This window comes from Protomyctophum bolini (assembly GCF_963924005.1).
Source record: "Protomyctophum bolini genome assembly, chromosome: 17".
Lineage (NCBI taxonomy): Eukaryota > Metazoa > Chordata > Actinopteri > Myctophiformes > Myctophidae > Protomyctophum > Protomyctophum bolini.
Genome location: NC_137878.1, coordinates 17,276,924 through 17,295,310, shown reverse-complemented (window position 1 = coordinate 17,295,310; position 18,387 = coordinate 17,276,924). Strand labels below are relative to the sequence as shown.

At 40.2% G+C, this 18,387-nt stretch overlaps 3 protein-coding genes across 5 annotated transcripts; all 3 read left to right on the top strand.

The window, feature by feature from the left end:
- Window positions 1–477: 477 nt before the first annotated feature.
- fabp10b (fatty acid binding protein 10b, liver basic) lies at window positions 478–1,734 on the top strand (the record flags this gene model as incomplete). The annotated part of the gene is made up of 3 exons (XM_080787112.1): window positions 478–544; window positions 1,029–1,194; window positions 1,698–1,734. The coding sequence occupies 3 exons, from the start codon at window positions 478–480 to the stop codon at window positions 1,732–1,734; spliced, it is 270 nt and encodes an 89-aa protein (XP_080643238.1).
- Window positions 1,735–3,074: 1,340 nt separating this feature from the next.
- srsf10b (serine and arginine rich splicing factor 10b) lies at window positions 3,075–12,062 on the top strand. 3 transcript variants are annotated; one of them, XM_080787697.1, is made up of 6 exons: window positions 3,075–3,232; window positions 5,211–5,315; window positions 6,765–6,868; window positions 8,409–8,583; window positions 9,850–9,903; window positions 11,399–12,062. In XM_080787697.1, the coding sequence occupies exons 1-6, from the start codon at window positions 3,165–3,167 to the stop codon at window positions 11,619–11,621; spliced, it is 729 nt and encodes a 242-aa protein (XP_080643823.1). In that variant the 5' UTR covers window positions 3,075–3,164; the 3' UTR covers window positions 11,622–12,062. The 3 variants fall into 3 exon arrangements, with proteins under 3 accessions (XP_080643823.1, XP_080643824.1, XP_080643825.1); XM_080787698.1 differs by lacking the exon at window positions 5,211–5,315 and adding an exon at window positions 4,732–4,836; XM_080787699.1 differs by lacking the exon at window positions 5,211–5,315 and adding an exon at window positions 5,922–6,233 and having other exon boundaries at window positions 3,093–3,232; window positions 6,766–6,868.
- A 3,949-nt stretch (window positions 12,063–16,011) lies between these two features.
- Window positions 16,012–17,469, top strand: gja9b (gap junction protein alpha 9b; the record flags this gene model as incomplete). Its single annotated transcript, XM_080786880.1, has 1 exon — window positions 16,012–17,469. Exon 1 carries the CDS (start codon window positions 16,018–16,020, stop codon window positions 17,467–17,469), a length of 1,452 nt encoding a protein of 483 aa, XP_080643006.1. The 5' UTR covers window positions 16,012–16,017.
- Between the last annotated feature and the right edge of the window lie 918 nt (window positions 17,470–18,387).

Sequence of the window (18,387 nt, the reverse complement as noted above, 5' to 3'; positions counted from 1 at the left end):
TGTTTACAAGAGGTTGTATACAGCGAAATAACAGGAAATCATCATAAAGGAGGTAAAAAGGGAAAAGAAAACATATACAGTGATAGGTTATAAAATTATATAGGTTGCCTTTGGTGTGGTATACAAAAATGGCCATCACTTTTTTTCGCGATGTTTACGGCAGAGCAAATGAATCACAGGTCCTCTCAAATTTTGGGTGACTGGCTCCCCGGCTATACATTAATTGATGTAAAACATCACAACAATAAAATATGTGGATGTCCACCATAAATGTACATGCATTAAAACCATACCATGTAATATACCTTGATACCTCTGATGACAAGCATGGTGTACCTCTAATATAGATCTAAATGTCACCTTAAATAACAGGGAATTAGAAATCCACAACATGCCAACGACATGTGTGTGGACTGGGATTATAACAAGGAGACAACCAGAATGCTCAGGCAGGCAGCTCTTCAGCCACAAGCAGACATGGACTTCAGTGGCACATGGAAGTTATATTCTGATGACAACCTTGAGGATTTCCTCAAAGCAATGGGTAAGAACATGAAATATGTTATGAGTTTTGCTACAAATTGAGATATCCACCATTTGAAAGAGTACTGAAAAACAAGTGCCTGGCTGGAACATCTGTGTTTTAGAGATTTTGAATGCAGACAAAATACAGTACATTATACATCCAAAATGTATATCGCACTTTTAAAAGGGCCCTATCTTGGGCACTCCTTACCCTTTATCCCTAAACTTATTTGCCATATTTTACTATGTTGAAAAACATATACCGTAGTTCATAGTTCAAATAGTTCAACTAGCGTTACTAGCTGATCTACATCAACACGTGAGCTTGTAAATCGGCTATTTGATCTATTTTAATGTTTTTCAAAATAGTAAAATATTACAAATAAGTTTAGGCATAAGTGGTAAGGGGTGTCATAAGATATAGCTATCTCTTGTTCAGCATATTCTGACTTTTATCAATCTATACATAATGCATGTATTGTAATGATTTATATCTCATGAAGATGTACCTGAAATGGTGATCAAGATGAGCAGGGACATCAAACCTGTGACGGTGATAAAGCAGAATGGTGACAAATTCACTATCAAAGTGACAACACCTCTCCACACCATAGAGTCACTCTTGGCAAGGAGACAGAGGTTACTGCTTTTGATGGGAGAAAGCTCAAGGTGAGTCATTCATAAATAAATCATATAATTGGCCCTGTATGCATCTTATCATGCATCATCATCGTCAATATGTGAATTAAGGACTGTCCACAGAAAGTACTATAACAATGTGGTGTGTACTCTGGCCACAACTATAGTGCACCATGAGAGCAGAGAATAACTGAAGCACAAAAGTTCACCTCAGTCCGAGAGATCCAAGGAGAGGATATGGTTGAGAATGTGCGCCCTGTTACTGGACGGTCATGCCGAGTCACACCAAAGACTATAATAATGGTACCCAGTAACCTGCTTGACGCTCCGATCCGGTTCATTGGCTGTAGCTTAAGCCTTAATGTATGTGTACATCGAGCTGCCTCATGCTACATACTGTATACAGGAAATAGGCTTCTGCTGTGGGGCACCGGACCTGTTCCCAAGGCTACTTACTGTACTTTACTTATACTTATAAATACTTAGAATTATACTTATCCTATGATTGCAATGCATCTAGTCCTCTATTAAAGCCCTGGAGACAGCAAGGGCACAAAGGTGAATTGGTGACCACTATTCTACCATCCATCCATCTTCAATCGCTTATTAGTCGGGTCGCAGCTAGGGGCAACAGCTCCACCAGAGTGTTCCAGACTTCCCTCTCCAGAGCAACATTAGTGACTTCCTCCTGGGGGATCCCGAGACGTTCCAACTGCGCCTTGGTCTGCCCTGGAACAGCAACTCTACTCCGAGTCTCTCTCGTGTGACTGAACTAGACTAGACCAGTGGTTCTCAATTGTATTCATGGCAATGACCCACACTGTATTATGTAAAACCAATAAAAACAGTACATGTAACAAGTTAAAAACACTTCAGCTAGGGAATGCTATTCTGAACAGGTGAGTTTTCAGTGCGGTTTTGAAGGTGGGGAGTGAGGGGGCATCTCGGATGTGTTTGGGGAGGGCATTCCGGAGGCTAGGGGCAGCCTCAGGTTTTGAGCCTGATCTTCTTGGGGATCACAAGGAGGCCGGCGTCGCTGTACCTGAGGGAGCGGGATGGTGCGTGTGGCTCGAGGAGGGCGGAGAGGTAGGGGGAGCCAGGTTGTGCAGTGACTTGCAGGTGGTAAGAAGTACTTTGAATTCAATTCTGTGTTTGATGGGGAGCCAGTGGAGGTCACGGAGGACTGGAGTGATATGGTCTCTGGATTGGGTAGAGGTGAGCAGGCAGGTGGCTGAGTTTTGGACGTATTGTAGTTTGTTGAGGGTTTTTGCAGTGGTGCCAGGCATAGAGGATGCTGCTGCAGTAGGCCTAGTCAAGTCGGGATGAGATGAAGGTGTGAATGAGGGTTTCTGCAGCTGAGGGTGTCAGGAAGGGGCGGAGACGGGCAATGTTTTTGAGGTGAAAGAATGCTGTTTTTGTGATGTGGTTTACGTGGGGGTCTGGGGGAGGAATGAGAGGGTATAGGGTCGAAGATGACACCTACGTTGCGGATGCGTGTGGAGGTAGTGACAAGGGAGCCGTCGATGGTGAGAGTTGTGTTAATTTTTTTTTAACATTTAGCACACATTTTCAAGATTCTTCAAAATATTTTGAAAATAGCAGATCTACAAGCTGAAGCTGTGCAGCACGTTGTGAGCTTGTAGGTCGAATAGCTGTAAGTACGACATAACTGAATTTTTTGCTATAATACACATTTTGCTGGGATCCACTGGACCCCAGGATCCCTGGCCTAAGGGATCCCTGGCCTATTTGCTTGTCTTGGGTTGGGCCTAAAGGGACTTTGACTACAAACTTCTATTTCTAGACGGTGGCGCTGTCAGTAGAGGGCGGTGATGTTCTGCCCCTTTCACTATTTTCTACTTGCTTGTTACTGCGCATGCACTGGTTTTTCGGTTCCCTCCCCCCTCTTTTCTTCTTTTCTGCTAGCAAACAAAGTTATCGCTGTTAAAATAGTATAGTAGTAACTAGTTCCTACACAGAGCTTTACATTATTTACAGACATGGCCGGGAGATACATGAGGCCTCCAAACACATCCCTCTTTGTCAGAAACATTGCTGATGATTCCAGGTGAGTCAACATTTGCAGGAAAACTAGCTCACCTCGAGCTAAGTCAAGAGAAAAGTGGTGTGTAACTTGTAGGTTAGCTTGTTGTAGCTAACGTTGCTAATGTTCAATAGCGGCCTCTAGACCAGTGCAAATGAACACCTTGTTGTAAACCAACAACATTACAGTGGTCGCATTGGGTCAGAAACTAGATGCAATTTGATAGTATGAGCTTTAAAATGCTTGAATGAGTCATGAACAGACAACGGAACGGAGCACGCTCGTTGACTAGCATTCCACGCGTGCTGCACACAGCTAACGTACGATAGACTTGGGGAAACATTTCACGTTACACTGTTGCACATAAACATTTACCTTAGTTTGTTGTTTTTACATGCTCAGTTCAGTTCCGTTTTTTTACATTATTATTATTATTGTTTATTTCTTTATTTTTCAAATGCTGTAGTAGTAGTGCAGTGGTTGTCCACTGGGGCCCCAGTCTTCTTGAGTCTTCCTTTACCCTCAACGCCCCCTTCGGGGGGAAGTGGGTCCCTTGTCCCTGTGGTCTCCTTGCCGAATCCGAGGTGTGAGAGCCATGATTGCACTAAACTAAAGCATTTGAACAAAATGCTTTAGTCCCTGCTGTGGGTAATGGGAATCAAACTTGTATTTACTGTGTTCAGGCCTGAGGATTTGCGCCGTGAGTTTGGCCGCTATGGGCCAATTGTAGATGTCTACATCCCGCTTGACTTCTATACACGACAACCAAGAGGACTTGCATACATTCAATTAGCTCTGTTCCATAGCTCTAATGCGTTGCATTAGAGCTATGTTACTATCAACTTCCGCCACTCGCATGAATGCAGACCAGCCTCTACTCTTTAGTGTAAATAAAAAGAACGTTTTTGCTACTCACCAAAACAAAGGCGGGTTGTGTCAATAGAAAGACTACTTTCCTTAGTGGAAGCACTATGAGCCCCCCACCACACGTATAAACTACTTTTTGGCCAAAAAGGGATTTTGTTTCCACCGGGGAAAAAAACATTTTTAGTTACTCCGCTGCGCCCTCTACTGATATTGCCCAGATAACTACTGATATTGCCCAGAGAAAGTACCGTTTATACGTGTGGTGGGGGGTTCAGAGTGCTTCCACTAAGGAAAGTAGTCTTTCTATTGACGCAACCCGCCTTTGTTTTGGTGAGTAGCAAAAACGTTCTTTTTATTTACGCCAAAGAGGAGAGGCTGGTCAGGAGAGGGGTCCCCAACCAGTTTAACAATTTTTACTAATTGACCTATACAAGCTCATAACATGTTGCAATGCATTGTGAGCTTGTAGATCCGTTTTAGAAAATGGGTGAACAGTTTTGAATAATCTTGAAAAAATATGGTCGTCCTTGACACAATCTTTTGATTGATTGAAGTATTTATTAACATTTTGCAGAATTACAGTACATTTCAAGTACAACTCAATACAAAACCCTGCTTTGCGTAATTGGAATCAAACTTGTATTTACGGTGTTCAGGCCTGAGGATTTGCGCCGTGAGTTTGGCCGCTATGGGCCAATTGTAGATGTCTACGTCCCGCTTGACTTCTATACACGACAACCAAGAGGATTTGCATACATTCAATATCCTTTACAAAAAAGACTTGTTTATTGATCTATGCTTATTGTTTTTCTTCTAACCCAGTTTTTCTCAAATTAGGGTCCTTGAGGGGATTCCAGGGGTCCCCAACCAGTTTAACAATTTTTACTAATTGGCCGACCTACAAGCTCATAACATGTTGCAATGCATTGTGAGCTTGTAGATCCGTTTTAGAAAATAGGTGAACAGTTTTGAATAATCTTGAAAAAATATGGTGGTCCTTGACACAATCTTTTGATTGATTGATTGATTGAAGTATTTATTAACATTTTGCAGAATTACAGTACATTTCAAGTACAACTCAATACAAAACCCTGCTGTGGGTAATTGGAATCAAACTTGTATTTACGGTGTTCAGGCCTGAGGATTTGCGCCGTGAGTTTGGCCGCTATGGGCCAATTGTAGATGTCTACCTCCCGCTTGACTTCTATACACGACAACCAAGAGGATTTGCATACATTCAATATCCTTTCCCTTTACAAAAAAGACTTGTTTCTTGATCTATGCTTATTGTTTTTCTTCTAACCCAGTGGTTCTCAAATTAGGGTCCTTGAGGGGATTCCAGGGGTCCCCAACCAGTTTAACCATTTTTACTAATTGGCCGATCTACAAGCTCATAACATGTTGCAATGCATTGTGAGCTTGTAGATCCGTTTTAGAAAATAGGTTTTTGAATAATTGAATAATCTTGAAAAATATGGTGGTCCTTGACACAATCTTTTGATTGATTGAAGTATTTATTAACATTTTATGGTACATAAAATTACAGTACATTACAGTACATTTCAAGTACAACTCAATACAAAAACTGTCAACTGTGAGTGGACGACAACATAAAGTATTACACTTGTTTACAAGAGGGTCCACCATTTTCAATTCATCATAACATTTAGAGACGTTCTGAACTGAGGGTCTGATGCTAATACAAATCAATTTGGTGGTCCTTGACATGAAAACATTTGAGAACCAATGTTATAATCTAACCCATTACATCACGTAACAGTAAAGTATGTATCATGTATGTTATTGTATCGGTATCTAACTTAAAGTTTCTCTGTTGTTGATTTAGAAACTGTAAAAGTATCCTGTTGTGGAGCTGGGCGCACACAGAGAACAAAGCCATGTAGAATAGCTGTAAAGAGAATCCACACAGACCTTCAGGATGTCAAAGTACAAGAAACAGTGAGGGGGAAGTTTAAAGAAAGCGAACTTTTAAAGCATGAAGAGGAAAAAGGCTTGGATATGGCGTCAAAAGAATGAGGAAAAGAAAAAGTGGTTAAAGACGAATAAACAAGCAGGAAACAAGCCAAGTCCCAATGGGAGTCGTTTTAAAGAAAAGAGTAAAGATGAAGATGAAAGTCAAAGGTCAAGGTTGTTTAAGGTAACAAACCCGATATTAATTTTGTATCCTTAAACAAATCCACAGAGTTGACAACAATCGTTTGCCAGCATATCATTTTTTACATAATTTTGATTGAAATTTCAATTTGAATGTATTTTTTTTAATCAACATATTTTGTTTGTAGACTAGTGCACAATTGGATTTATTAAATGTTTGCTAAAAATAGAAAAATCTGTCCATGTTAAAATGTGGCTAACCTTGCATTTCTGGCTGCTTCCTCAATTTTTTTGTTGCATATTCAATGCAAATAGAATGTTTAATGACTCTTCTCCTGAAATTAAAATGAGCAAACAAATGGTTTTGAGTCTCCACTGTCCACTCCATAAGGTCCTTCTTACAGAACCATTTTTCATGAGAATAACTTGCAAAACTCCCATGTATCATTTGTTCCTTTCACATTTTCTTCAAGAGCCCAACTCAAAGTTCCAAAAGAGAACTCGTAAGCGTTTCTTAGATTTGTATGGCCTGCATGATTATGTCCCACAAAAAAAATCCTTAATGACACTGCAAGTTTGAGGACGTGCGAGATGCAGAGGATGCCCTTCACAGCCTTGACAGGAAATGGGTGTCTGGTCGACAGATCGAAATCCAGTTTGCTCAGGGTGACCGAAAGAGTAAGTATTTTTTCATTATTTATTTCCATATGTTGTCCACACTTGCATATACCCTATGAACATAAAATGGAATAGGGGGTGGCACTACCCACTACTGTCTTTGAATTCACCCATTTTCAACCTAGCTTCATATAATTGCTCCGCACTAATACTCCTGATAAAATGGTACCCTTTTCTTTGACTCAGGAGGGCTTTGGACACTCAAAAATAGAGATGCTCCGATAATCATCCAGTGATCGGCCGATGTTCGCTCTGATCGGTAATCAGCATTTACGCTATCTGGAGAAACTGATCTTTACACCATTTAAGTGGTATAAATGTCAAATCAGATATATAGTATAACATCATTTTGCATTTTTGTGACGGGCCTATTAAAACATTCTCCCCTTCCTCCAGTCCCCACACAGAGGAACAGTTTTGATGTGGGTTTTGAGTGACATTTGGAAATTTGCAACATTTCACAAAATCAGTATCGGACCTATCGGCCGATCATGAGAAACGGTATTGTTCACACACAACCTGATCGGAGCATCCCTACCATAGACTGTAAAAAATATGGACAAAGCGTTCCGCGGGTCTAACATGAACGTAAAATGAAGCCTGTCTCTATGTGTGGAGGCAGCCATCTTTCAAGATCCGGGCCCAGGCCCAGCTGGCCCATTGGCTGGCCCAGACAACGAGGCGGGACTTCCCCCCTTCTTCTTCGTTGGTTTTTATTTTGACTTGAGTGGGAGGAGAATCCCTATCATAGACTGTAACGGTAGCCACGCCCCTCAGAACATGCGCGACTTTATGGTCATTTATTTTATACATGGGACCATAATTTTCCAAAAAGAATATTATGACATTAGAAATGAGACTTTAAACTAGTGACTGGAAGCAAAAAGTATTCATGACCATGTTTATTAAGGTAATACAGTCTAGGTGAAGTTGGGCCCAAATACATGGACTTCTATGGGGCTATGGGTTTTTTTGAGCCCAATGACAGCGCCACAACAGGCCATTATATGAACTTTCATTTCCTTAGTGGCTTCACAAAATATCTGTCTGACTGCCCCCCTGATCCCTACTCAAAAACCTGCCTACCTGTGGCGTCATCGAGGCAGGGTTCTGTTTTTTTAAAGCAATTTTTATTAACACGAGAACAATGACTTCCATTTTGGCATGCTAGCTTTCCAGGAATAGAAACCTTGCAGTTTCTATTGGCTTAGATTCCCCATCGATGTTGTCACTGTCCACAGCCCTCCCCTGAGACAGACTGAGTAGACAAAATGGTGCCATATTTATGAGCGTTACTAGTAAGGACCAATTATATGAAGAGGGGTTGATGATGGGTCCTCAAAGCCAAAGGAAATTTGGCTACTCGTTTACCTACCCAATGGTGTCTTTGACTCACAGCCAACCATCAACAGTCAAAGTGAATTAAAACAAAATTTGATGAATGAAAAAATCATTTCTAGGGTAAAGTACTGCTTGCTCGGTTTGGTATCTTTTTGAACTTTTGGTTGACTCTTTCCTCATCCCCCATGTTATTCAACAGCACCAGGTCAGATGAAAACAAAGGACGGATCTCCAACTCCACGCAGCTCCTCACGGTACGATGACTATGACAGAGACAGTCGCCGTAGACGTTCACGTAGCCGCAGCTATGAAAGAAACCGCTCACGCAGCCGCTCCTATGATCGTCGGCCCAGGCGCTCCAACAGTCCAAGAAAGTGAGTTTCCTCTTACTGCCTTATGTGTTAATTTTAGGGCCGGGACCTTTAACGCGTTAATTGCGATTAATTAAATTAATAAATAATAAATAAAATTTATAATATATTATAAAAAATATTGCATTAAATAAATTAATGCATTTTAAACGCACTCATTTTTTCACCAGACTGAGGGGAAGCCGCTGAGATCACTTTGCTTGTCCCCGTGGATGGGGAAATTAGATTTAAAAGGCTATCCGATGGAAGCGTGGATAAAAGCACAATTGTGTTCAATTATGCAATAAAGAATTTGCAAATCACCGCACCACGTCAAGCCTCCAGTATTGGCTCAATGCGAAACATGTTGCATCAGCTAGCCTGCAAGCCAACGTTAAGTTAGTCTACACTACAGTACCTCTGGTCCATAGCGTTAGGAGTTCTATGGTACTTAATTCGATCCTTTCCCCCCACACCCGCGGAAGTGTAGGGTGTGCAGCCCCTCGTTTTTAGAACAAAAAAGATGTAGAAAGCTGCTATGGATCAGAGATAACGTTATTCGAACTCTCAGAAGCAGTTCAAGGACCCACGCCCAACCCACACTCGACCAGATTACATGGTTTCTAACTAAACGGTTATGGCCAATAACTAAAATGTTGGTAGGCCTATTGGTAAATCTGTTATGGATCTGCTCTGAAGCAACAGATGTGTTTTCTAATGATCGTGTCACATGTGCTTGCTGCACCAAGCCCCCCCAACCCCTGTGGAATGTATTCCCAAAAATCTCAGACATGCCCCAAACCTTCAAACCCACCTCTTGAATATTGCTTTCCCCAGCTATCTCATTCCACAGTTTGAATTTATTTTATTCCTTAGTCTTAGTGTTTTTCCCCTAATGATGTTTTTGTTTTCTCATATTTTCTCATATTGTCTCATATTGTAAAGCATCTTTGGGTACTAAACTTATGTAGTCACTATTCATTGATTCGCTCGTATACAAAAATCCATTTGAAAAAATGCTTCGCACTGTTCTCAGGTTCAAATGTTGATGTGATTAATTAATTACAAAGCCTCTGATTAATTAGATACATTTTTTTAATCGAGTCCCAGCCCTAGTTAATTTATGCAGAGCTAATGTGAAACACATGTCTAGAAAACAATCATTCAACTAAAGCTCTCAGTGAAATGAGCTATCCCTAACTAAGATGGTGATAACCAACCTCTGTATAGTTATAGTATTGTTGTGTCGCAAAGAAACATGCAACATTTTGGCTGTCTTCCTCAATCCAGCTCTCGTGGAAGGGTGCCAAGGAGAGAAAGAAGCAGGACTCGAGAGGATGAAAAGTGAGTTTGCTAATTTCCATTGGATGTAATTTGTTCAGCAGCACCTCTTTCTCTGTTTATGAATACATGGCATGTTTTGTTTTTTTATAACTTTTTTATTGTTTTACAAGACAAGACACATGGCAGGTTTTTTGAGTGCCAAAAAGTTTAGAAAATGAATGTATTATATCTTAGTTTAGTTTTTTTTTTTAGTTTTTTTTTTTATGCTTAGACACACAATTATTATGCAGTACTGTTTTGATTTTTGGGGAGGAGGAAGGCGAAAGGGGGAACCAAATTTATTGACATATGATACAACAAAGGGACATCACCAGAGTCTAATAAGAAAACAACTCAAACTGGTTGGAAACTAGGGTGCAGCGGTTCTTGGTTATGCGCTTTGCATATTGCAGATTTTTTTTTAATTTTGCAATACAATGTTTTGAACTACTTTGCACACATTTGTGTGCAAAGGTAGGAGGACTCCACACTAGTGTTCAGTTCAACACATCAAAAAAATGTTTTGGGCACGCATGAGCGCACATGGTCTAACATGCTGTGAAAACAGCTGCTGGCAGTGGCTTCTGGACATCTGATTTGTCCATCCATTAGGCATGGAGTGTTAGAACTTATGACTATGTGCATCACGTGGAGAGTCAGGGGAGGGTAATACAACAGGGAGAGAGAGAGAGACACTTGTGATTACGATGCACACACACAGCCAGTCACCAGCCGCAAGCAATCCTCTTAATTGCGGACAGAAACGAGTCAGACAGGAAGAGTGCAAGCACACAGAATCAATAAATGATGACTGTGGGCCCTACGGAACCCAGTTCTAATATCTAAAAAAACAGTATTGTTTAAAAAGTCTGATTCTGCTGCCGGTTCTGGAGAACTATAAAACCTGAAGCCGATTCTACAAATGTCGTCTATATCCTAACAGTTTTTCTGAAAACCCTATGTTGCTATCTTTCATTGCTGTGGTATAAAAGAAAAGAAAACATTTTAACTTTTTGTGTTTTTGCTTAATGAATGCCTTACTTGGTCATACTATAGCGTCAAAAGTAGCAGATCCACAAGCTCAAAATGTGATGCAAGGCAACATGTTATGAGCTTGTAATTCTGCTGCTTTTGAATTTGAATCCTGATAAGTAACAGTTTTGGACATGAGGTTTCCACCTGACGGAGACAATATTTAGCTAAATTCTAAAATGAAACGTCCATACTCTCAAATATGTTTTCTTGAGGAATTTTTTAAAACTCTGCAAATATAATCCTCTCTGTGCCTGTCTGTGTACCATACACCCACACAAACTGGTTCAGGCAAAACACATTCTGTTATCCATAGTTCCATACTATATCTGCAGAATTGTTTTGTGAATTATTTTAAAAATATTTTATGTTCATTCTTGACAGTCTTTTTCTTTTCTTGTCAAATAATGAAAAAGAACTGATGAAGTACCGAAGCTATAATGAGCACTGTAGTATTGATAAAATCCTGTCTTTCTGTCTTCAGTCAAAGACCGAGGCTTCAAGGCTACAGAGGAAGGTCTCGATCCCGCTCCAGGTCCCAGAGTCCACCACGAGACGAAGTCCACCCGGCTCCAGCGGCTCACAGGCCCCAGCAGGAAATGCGTAGAACGCCGTCCCGTTCCAGGTCTAGATCCGTGTCAAGATCAAGATCTCATTCACGGTCTCGGTCCCGGTCTTGGACAGGACGCAAGTCAGGAGGACACTAGGAAGCAAAGGAAACCAATGCAGAATCCTTCCGAGGATCAGTTGGGGAAAGAGGCTGAGATATGCTTTGTTAAAGGACTGGTCATTTTGCAAAAAAAATATTGTTTGAGATTGAGATTTTTTTTTTAAGTAAGGAGAAATGTGACACTCCACTGATACCGCATGTGAATATTTACGGTTTGTTCTGCCGGTCCTGACCTTGATTTTAGGAAAGAACTTTTGGATAAAGATTTAGTGAAAGGGATATCGGAAATGTTTCAGTAGCTTCCATGTATTCTGAAAAGGGAAAGCTTTCTCCGTCATGTTTACTTGAATGATTGTATCAGTGGGTTTCCTGAATAAATGTCTACTTTTTGCATGTTTTACTCCTTCAGTTTTATTTTTGTTTTTTTATAAAATGCCATTATTTTAAAAGCAATAAATGCATTTCTTGTACAGGAGCACACATTTGTGGCATCTATGTTTTTGGTTTGCAATATAAATTCTACATTTGTTATGGTTATTATCTTAGGTGTATGATGCAAGGCGGAATGCTATTGCTCATGTTTGTACCTAATGCTGTTTGTCTATCCTGAGGATTCTGCAACCCTTTTGACCATGTCAAGTGCCATCTTTTTATTTTCTTGATAATCTTAGCAATAAACATTAGTTTAATATTCATGACACTACATCAAAATTAAATATTTCCAACAGATTTTGATTGTCCATATACATAAACTTTTTTTTTTTTTAGAAATGTTTTCTTTATTAGACTTGGAGCAATAACCCACTGACTCCAATTATTTTGAATGTAGAATTATGTGCAGGGTGTAATTTGTACAGATGTGAGGGGACTTAATTTAACCGACTAAACTACATTTTATTTTATTCAAAAGACTCACTTTAGTCAGTGTGCTTTGATCACCCTGCCCTGTGCCTAAGGTTGCCTATACCCCCGGTCTATATGGAATGTTTAAATAATGTGGCTATTCTATAGAATTAAGTCAAAATTCCATGGCAGTTGTGTAGGTGTGGCCATGCTCTCATTTGTGTTCTACAACATAATTTATTATAGTTTATTCCATTTGGATTTAATGTTCTGAAAGAAGGGACTGTCAGCCTACTGCCTAAAATGTAATGGGAAAGAGTGCACATCCAAATGACAATATTCCAGGTGCTGGTGCTCGGCAGAAAAACAATGTTAAATAATCGCACACTGGATCGTGCTTCCATTAAGAGGCAGCACCTGTCTATTGTGCAGTCTTAGAATAGAAAAGTTTTCTATTCTAAATGTAATGCATACTGTTGGCCATTGAGCAATGACAATGGAGCAGGTGGGGATTTAGTGCCTACCTTGCTGAAGGGTAGCTGGTTGTAGAGTAGCAGTGTGCATGCCTTCAGAAAACCAACCTAAAGAGTTTGCAAGCCATGCAATTGATTTCCTGTTAATGGAATACAAAGCAGAGTAGCTGGGAGGAATGACTTGATTAGATTCACAGTAAATCAACCATGTACACAATCGGGCATGCCCTATCGACCGTGTTATTGAAAACCATGCAATGATCAAAAACTGGAATGACAACGTGGTAGTTCATTGTGAGTTGCATTAGCATGTCTAGAACACGTCGGAAGGCCTAAAAAAAAAAGTCAGTGGTTCACTTCTCAGAGTGGGGTCCGGGGATTCCAGAGGGTCCCCAGCAAAAGTAGTTAATATAGAATCACAATCAGTTGACCCACTTTATCCATTTATACTTTGTCTATTCTATTTTAGAAAATGTTAGGAAAAATATTGAAAATGAAAAGTTTTTGAATATATATACTTTTTAATTTTCTTTTACATAAATCTTCTCTTCTGGGGGTCCTTGGCACAAAACATTTTCAGATGGGGGTCCATGGCCAAATATACTGGTATTTTGAGGGTCCTTGGCACACGAAAGTTCGAGAACGAGTGGTTAAGCTATCAAGTCACTGTGTGATGAGAAAACCAACATAATGGAAAACTCAGGTACCATTTCCACTGTCAACTGCCAGGTTTGATTCCTTCTACTAAAATATATATATTTTTTTAAATGTCCATTGGGGATTGGATGTGTATAATACAAGCACTCGAGTCTCTAGCTACATTATGGTAAGTGGTGGACAGAAGCACGTTTTAAAATATATGGGAAACGGATTGACTATCTGCTAGTGATTCACATTGACTGGTCTTATGCAGGAATATTATGCAGGAATATAGTGGCTGAATGTACTGGATGGACATAAGTGGTGGGTGGTCTCCCAGCCTTTGTTGTGGTTATATGACAGCTGCATCAAAGACAGAAATTACTCTATGGAAACATGGTATGACAGTAATGGGTCGTGTTATTTCACTTATGAAGGGAAATCAAGATTATGCTAAAAGTATATAACATTAGCATTGGCTTTGCAACCTGACATTACCTCAAGGTAAGAAATAATACAAATAATGTTTTTATTGTTTTCCTGCACTGTATTTCTAGCGTATTGTCTAACTTTGAAATAGATTTGCTAACACAGTGAGAGGAATGCTATTATGCCTAATCCTGAAGTCTATTTAGATTTGTGAGGTTCACAAATTGAACTTCAACCCTGTCTGGTGTCATGACCCTGGGTGACAAATCTTGCTACACGCTTTTTAAAATACAGGAACATAGGTGTGAGATTACACCAAAGATAAACAATGAAGCTGCCCCTGTTGTCTGACTGCACTTCAGGCACAAGCAGAGACACAATTACTTGTCATCATTGGTACTTATATATAAACATTAGATATACTACTATATACTTAGATATAAACATGTTATATAACAGAGGTAATGCTGACAAGTCATAGGAATATTTCACTTCCACACATGTTTGGCGTAGTTTTGACTCAGGCTTTTGTTGCTTCATTAAGTATTTAAATATTTTATATAATTTTATCAGACACGCCCCCTTCCTATACAAACCCGTTGTAACTTCAAACTCCAACATAAACACCTGTTATTTGTTCTGGTGACTACTGATATTATTGTCGTCCTTATGTGAAGGGACCATGTGTTTTATCAATTACTTTATTTTTATTTATTTTTTAATTATTTGTAATTATTTTTTGGGGGAAATGAAGAAAATAGAATACAATAACAACATTTTATAAATGAAAAAAGTAATTTAAGTTACAATATCAAATATTTTAAAAAAAGTATCAAAAATACTGAATCAAGCAACTTAAAAAAAGTTACAATATCAAATATCTAAATACTGAATCAAACAAGGCATTATTTTGTAGAATCTGCCTCAGGTCCTAATGGGTTAATGGGTTTGCACAAAATTGTCCTCCGCATCTAACATATCCTGACTATTGGGAACAGTGGGGAAGTGCCATTTAATAATCTATTAGCTAATTTGTTTCTCAAATATTATTAATGAGTCATGTCATGATGTACCATTTCATAAGTATTTCATTAAATGGAATCTATCCAACTGCAGGAACCCACCAGTAGCTACATTCCCACCACACCACAGAGGGCATGGAATATTTGGCGGCACGTTTCGCGCCAATGACTCGAAAGAGCCACCTCCGGCGCCCGAGCATCCGCAGAGCTCCAAGGTACATGGCAATTGGCAACAGAACACAGCATTGATTTCTCTGTGCAGCCTATAAATTGTGTACAACTACAGCCAACAGGGATCATTTTTTTCTAGTTTGCACCAGCAGTGGAGCCTGGAATCACAGAGAACATTAGTTTGTGTTTTTAGCGTTTAACAATTAACAATTAACAATGCTCATAAGATTGTATTCAGTGGCAGATTTTGTTGCAACATGTCTTGACCATTACCATTCATATCCAAAATGAAAGGTAAGTTTAATTTTAAATCCGTTTTTGGAGTAGGTGCTGCAATCAGGCCAAAGCTGTCAGTTACAGTATAAGATGTCCTTTTCCTGTCCTCTAGTATCAATGCTAAACAAGTCAAGAATTATTACATCATGGGCTACCATTATGTCCATTAGACTATTTTGTAATGATTACAGCTCACATCTAATGGTTGCCAATATTCATTGATTAGCAGATAACATTGCGATGAGATGCTGATATTAGATAATGGTATAAGGTTTTGCTTTCTTTCATTGCTTTGTCTAGGTCAATAAAATACAGAAATATTATAAAGAAATAAATATAAAGAAAAAAACATTCTGCCTGGGATAATGTTAGTCCCCTCTCCTTTTTTCCTATTTTGTCTATGAAAGGCATTATATTCCACTTTAAATTGTCATTATTTCAAAATAAATAATTTTTTGATAATAATTTTTCTGATCCGATGTTCAGTTCTGTGTTATAAAGGCTTTGTCCAATTTTGCAATTATATAATTAACATTTTCTTGTATAATTTACATTGTTCTACAGCAATACCCGCTTAAAAATGGGAGACTGGAACTTCCTGGGTGGGATCTTAGAGGAGGTGCACATCCACTCCACCATAATTGGCAAGATTTGGCTCACAGTCCTTTTCATCTTCCGGATGTTGGTGCTGGGAGTCGCAGCAGAGGATGTTTGGAACGACGAGCAGTCTGACTTCATCTGCAACACAGAGCAGCCTGGTTGCCGCAATGTGTGCTACGACCAAGCCTTCCCTATCTCCCTCATCCGCTACTGGGTTCTACAGGTCATCTTTGTGTCATCTCCCTCATTGGTGTACATGGGTCATGCCATCTACCAGCTTCGGGCCCTTGAGAAGGAGCGCCATTGTAAGAAAGTGGGCCTGCGTCGGGAACTGGAATCAGTGGATGTGGAGCTGGTGGAGAAACGGAGGCGCATTGAGCGCGAGTTGAGACAAATGGATCAGGGCAAGCTCAACAAGGCACCACTGAGGGGGTCTCTATTGCAAACCTATGTGGCTCACATTGCGACTCGCTCAGTGGTGGAGTTAGCCTTCATGATGGGCCAGTTTATCCTCTACGGACTACACCTGGATCCTCTTTATAAGTGTGAAAGGGAACCATGCCCCAATGTCGTAGATTGTTATGTCTCCAGGCCCACAGAGAAATCAGTCTTCATGATGTTTATGCAGGTGATTGCCTGCATCTCTCTCTTCCTCAGCCTGCTTGAGATTGTACACTTGAGCTACAAAAAGGTCAAGGAGGTCAAAAGGGGCAACCTCAAGGAAGAACATGTTTCCATGATTCCCTCTGAGGCTACTATTCCCTCAGCGCCAAGTGGATATACTTTGCTGATGGAAAAGCAAGGCAATGGCCCTACTTTCCCTCTACTAAACGCTTCCTCTGCCTTTGTTCCGATTCAGGGGGACCTTAGTGCCAAGCCGAGCTCAGACGACCACAAGGACAGCAAGGAGGTCGTTCTGAGCTCTGCTGAGCACAACAGCAACTCCAATAACACCAGCAGTGAGACACGGTCTCCACCTCCAGTGGATAAGCACGAAAAGCCAGAGGACCTCACGCAGTCTCTCACCCATCACAGTGACCTGGAGTGTGGCGACAAGGATTGTCCCACTCTCCCTGCAGTGGGCACCTCCCCAGGCCCTGATCGGACAGGTATCACAAGGAAGTCACGGAGGGTCAGTCCAACATGGCAATGCTCAACAGTGATGGAGAGCAACAGTTCAGACAGTGGGGACTCCTACACTGGGAATATAAACATGAGGCCTCGAAGCATCTATGGAGCTACCCGAACGAGGACGCTCTCTAAAATGGATCTCAAAAGACTGAGCAGACCACAGAGCCCAGACTCGGCAGGAGAGCTGAGCTCTGTGTCTCGACACAGTTGTGAGAGTAACAGTCCCATAGGCTCCTCTCCCAACCGTAGAATATCGCTTGCAAGCAGCGCCAGCAGCAGGCGAAACGACCTGCAGATCTAAACATTAAATAACTTGTGTTATCATGACACCAGAAACTCTGAAATGTCTGTTTGGATACTACCGTATATAGACTAGTCTTTTTGCTGTACTATACATTCCTCATGATACCGGTAGGCTATTATGTTTTATTTGGACACTAGTTCTGTTAACATTGGATGTTTGAATGTACTACACACACATACACACACACACACACACACACACACACACACACACACACACACACACACACTATGCTATACTTCTCACATCCAGTTATTAAACATATTTTATTAGATGTATGTTAATCTACGTTGCTTGTGCTTAAACCACATTATGACTGCCACAGGCCTATGCCTGCTGTATCTTGTTTCAAAGTTTGTTACAGAGATGTATAGATTTTATTACGGAGATCAAGCTGACCTCTGTATGCACCTAGTCAGTAAAAATAAAATAGTACGAGAGAGTAATGGATTGTCTGAACCATAAAAATCCATGTAACTGCGAATCAGCTCTAGGCAGCAATTGGCTGTTACATAACTTGATGCTCTACTAGTATACACATCAATACTATTCTTTGAATCCGGCCCCCACTGAAAGGCAAATGTTTCACCATCATTATAGTTTCCTATGGCAACAGTTTTAAACTCTCTTCCTGTGATCCCTACTACTGTCATTTTATTTCAATTGTGGAATTGTGGAAGTGTACAATTTCACACAAGCAATTCAACAAAAACAGTACAATATAAAACAAAACATATTTATTTAACTGCTCAGAAAACTGTCATTCAAACCTATGAGTATCCAAATCTTTGGCGTTGCTGATGGTTAGATACTTAAATTGAGAAATGGAATTGAAACTAGACTGAAAATGTCAGTTCATCGTGTTCTGATTCTGATCAGATCTTAGTTTTCCTATCAGGTTGATCTGTTTGTTAA

Bases quoted from the DNA above. Each gene is read 5' to 3' on its own strand.
- srsf10b (XM_080787697.1), top strand. From the start codon at position 3,165: ATGGCCGGGAGATACATGAGGCCTCCAAACACATCCCTCTTTGTCAGA. The intron at 3,233-5,210 runs GTGAGTCAACAT...TACGGTGTTCAG, and splicing joins AACATTGCTGATGATTCCAG to GCCTGAGGATTTGCGCCGTG. The intron at 6,869-8,408 runs GTAAGTATTTTT...GTTATTCAACAG, and splicing joins TGCTCAGGGTGACCGAAAGA to CACCAGGTCAGATGAAAACA.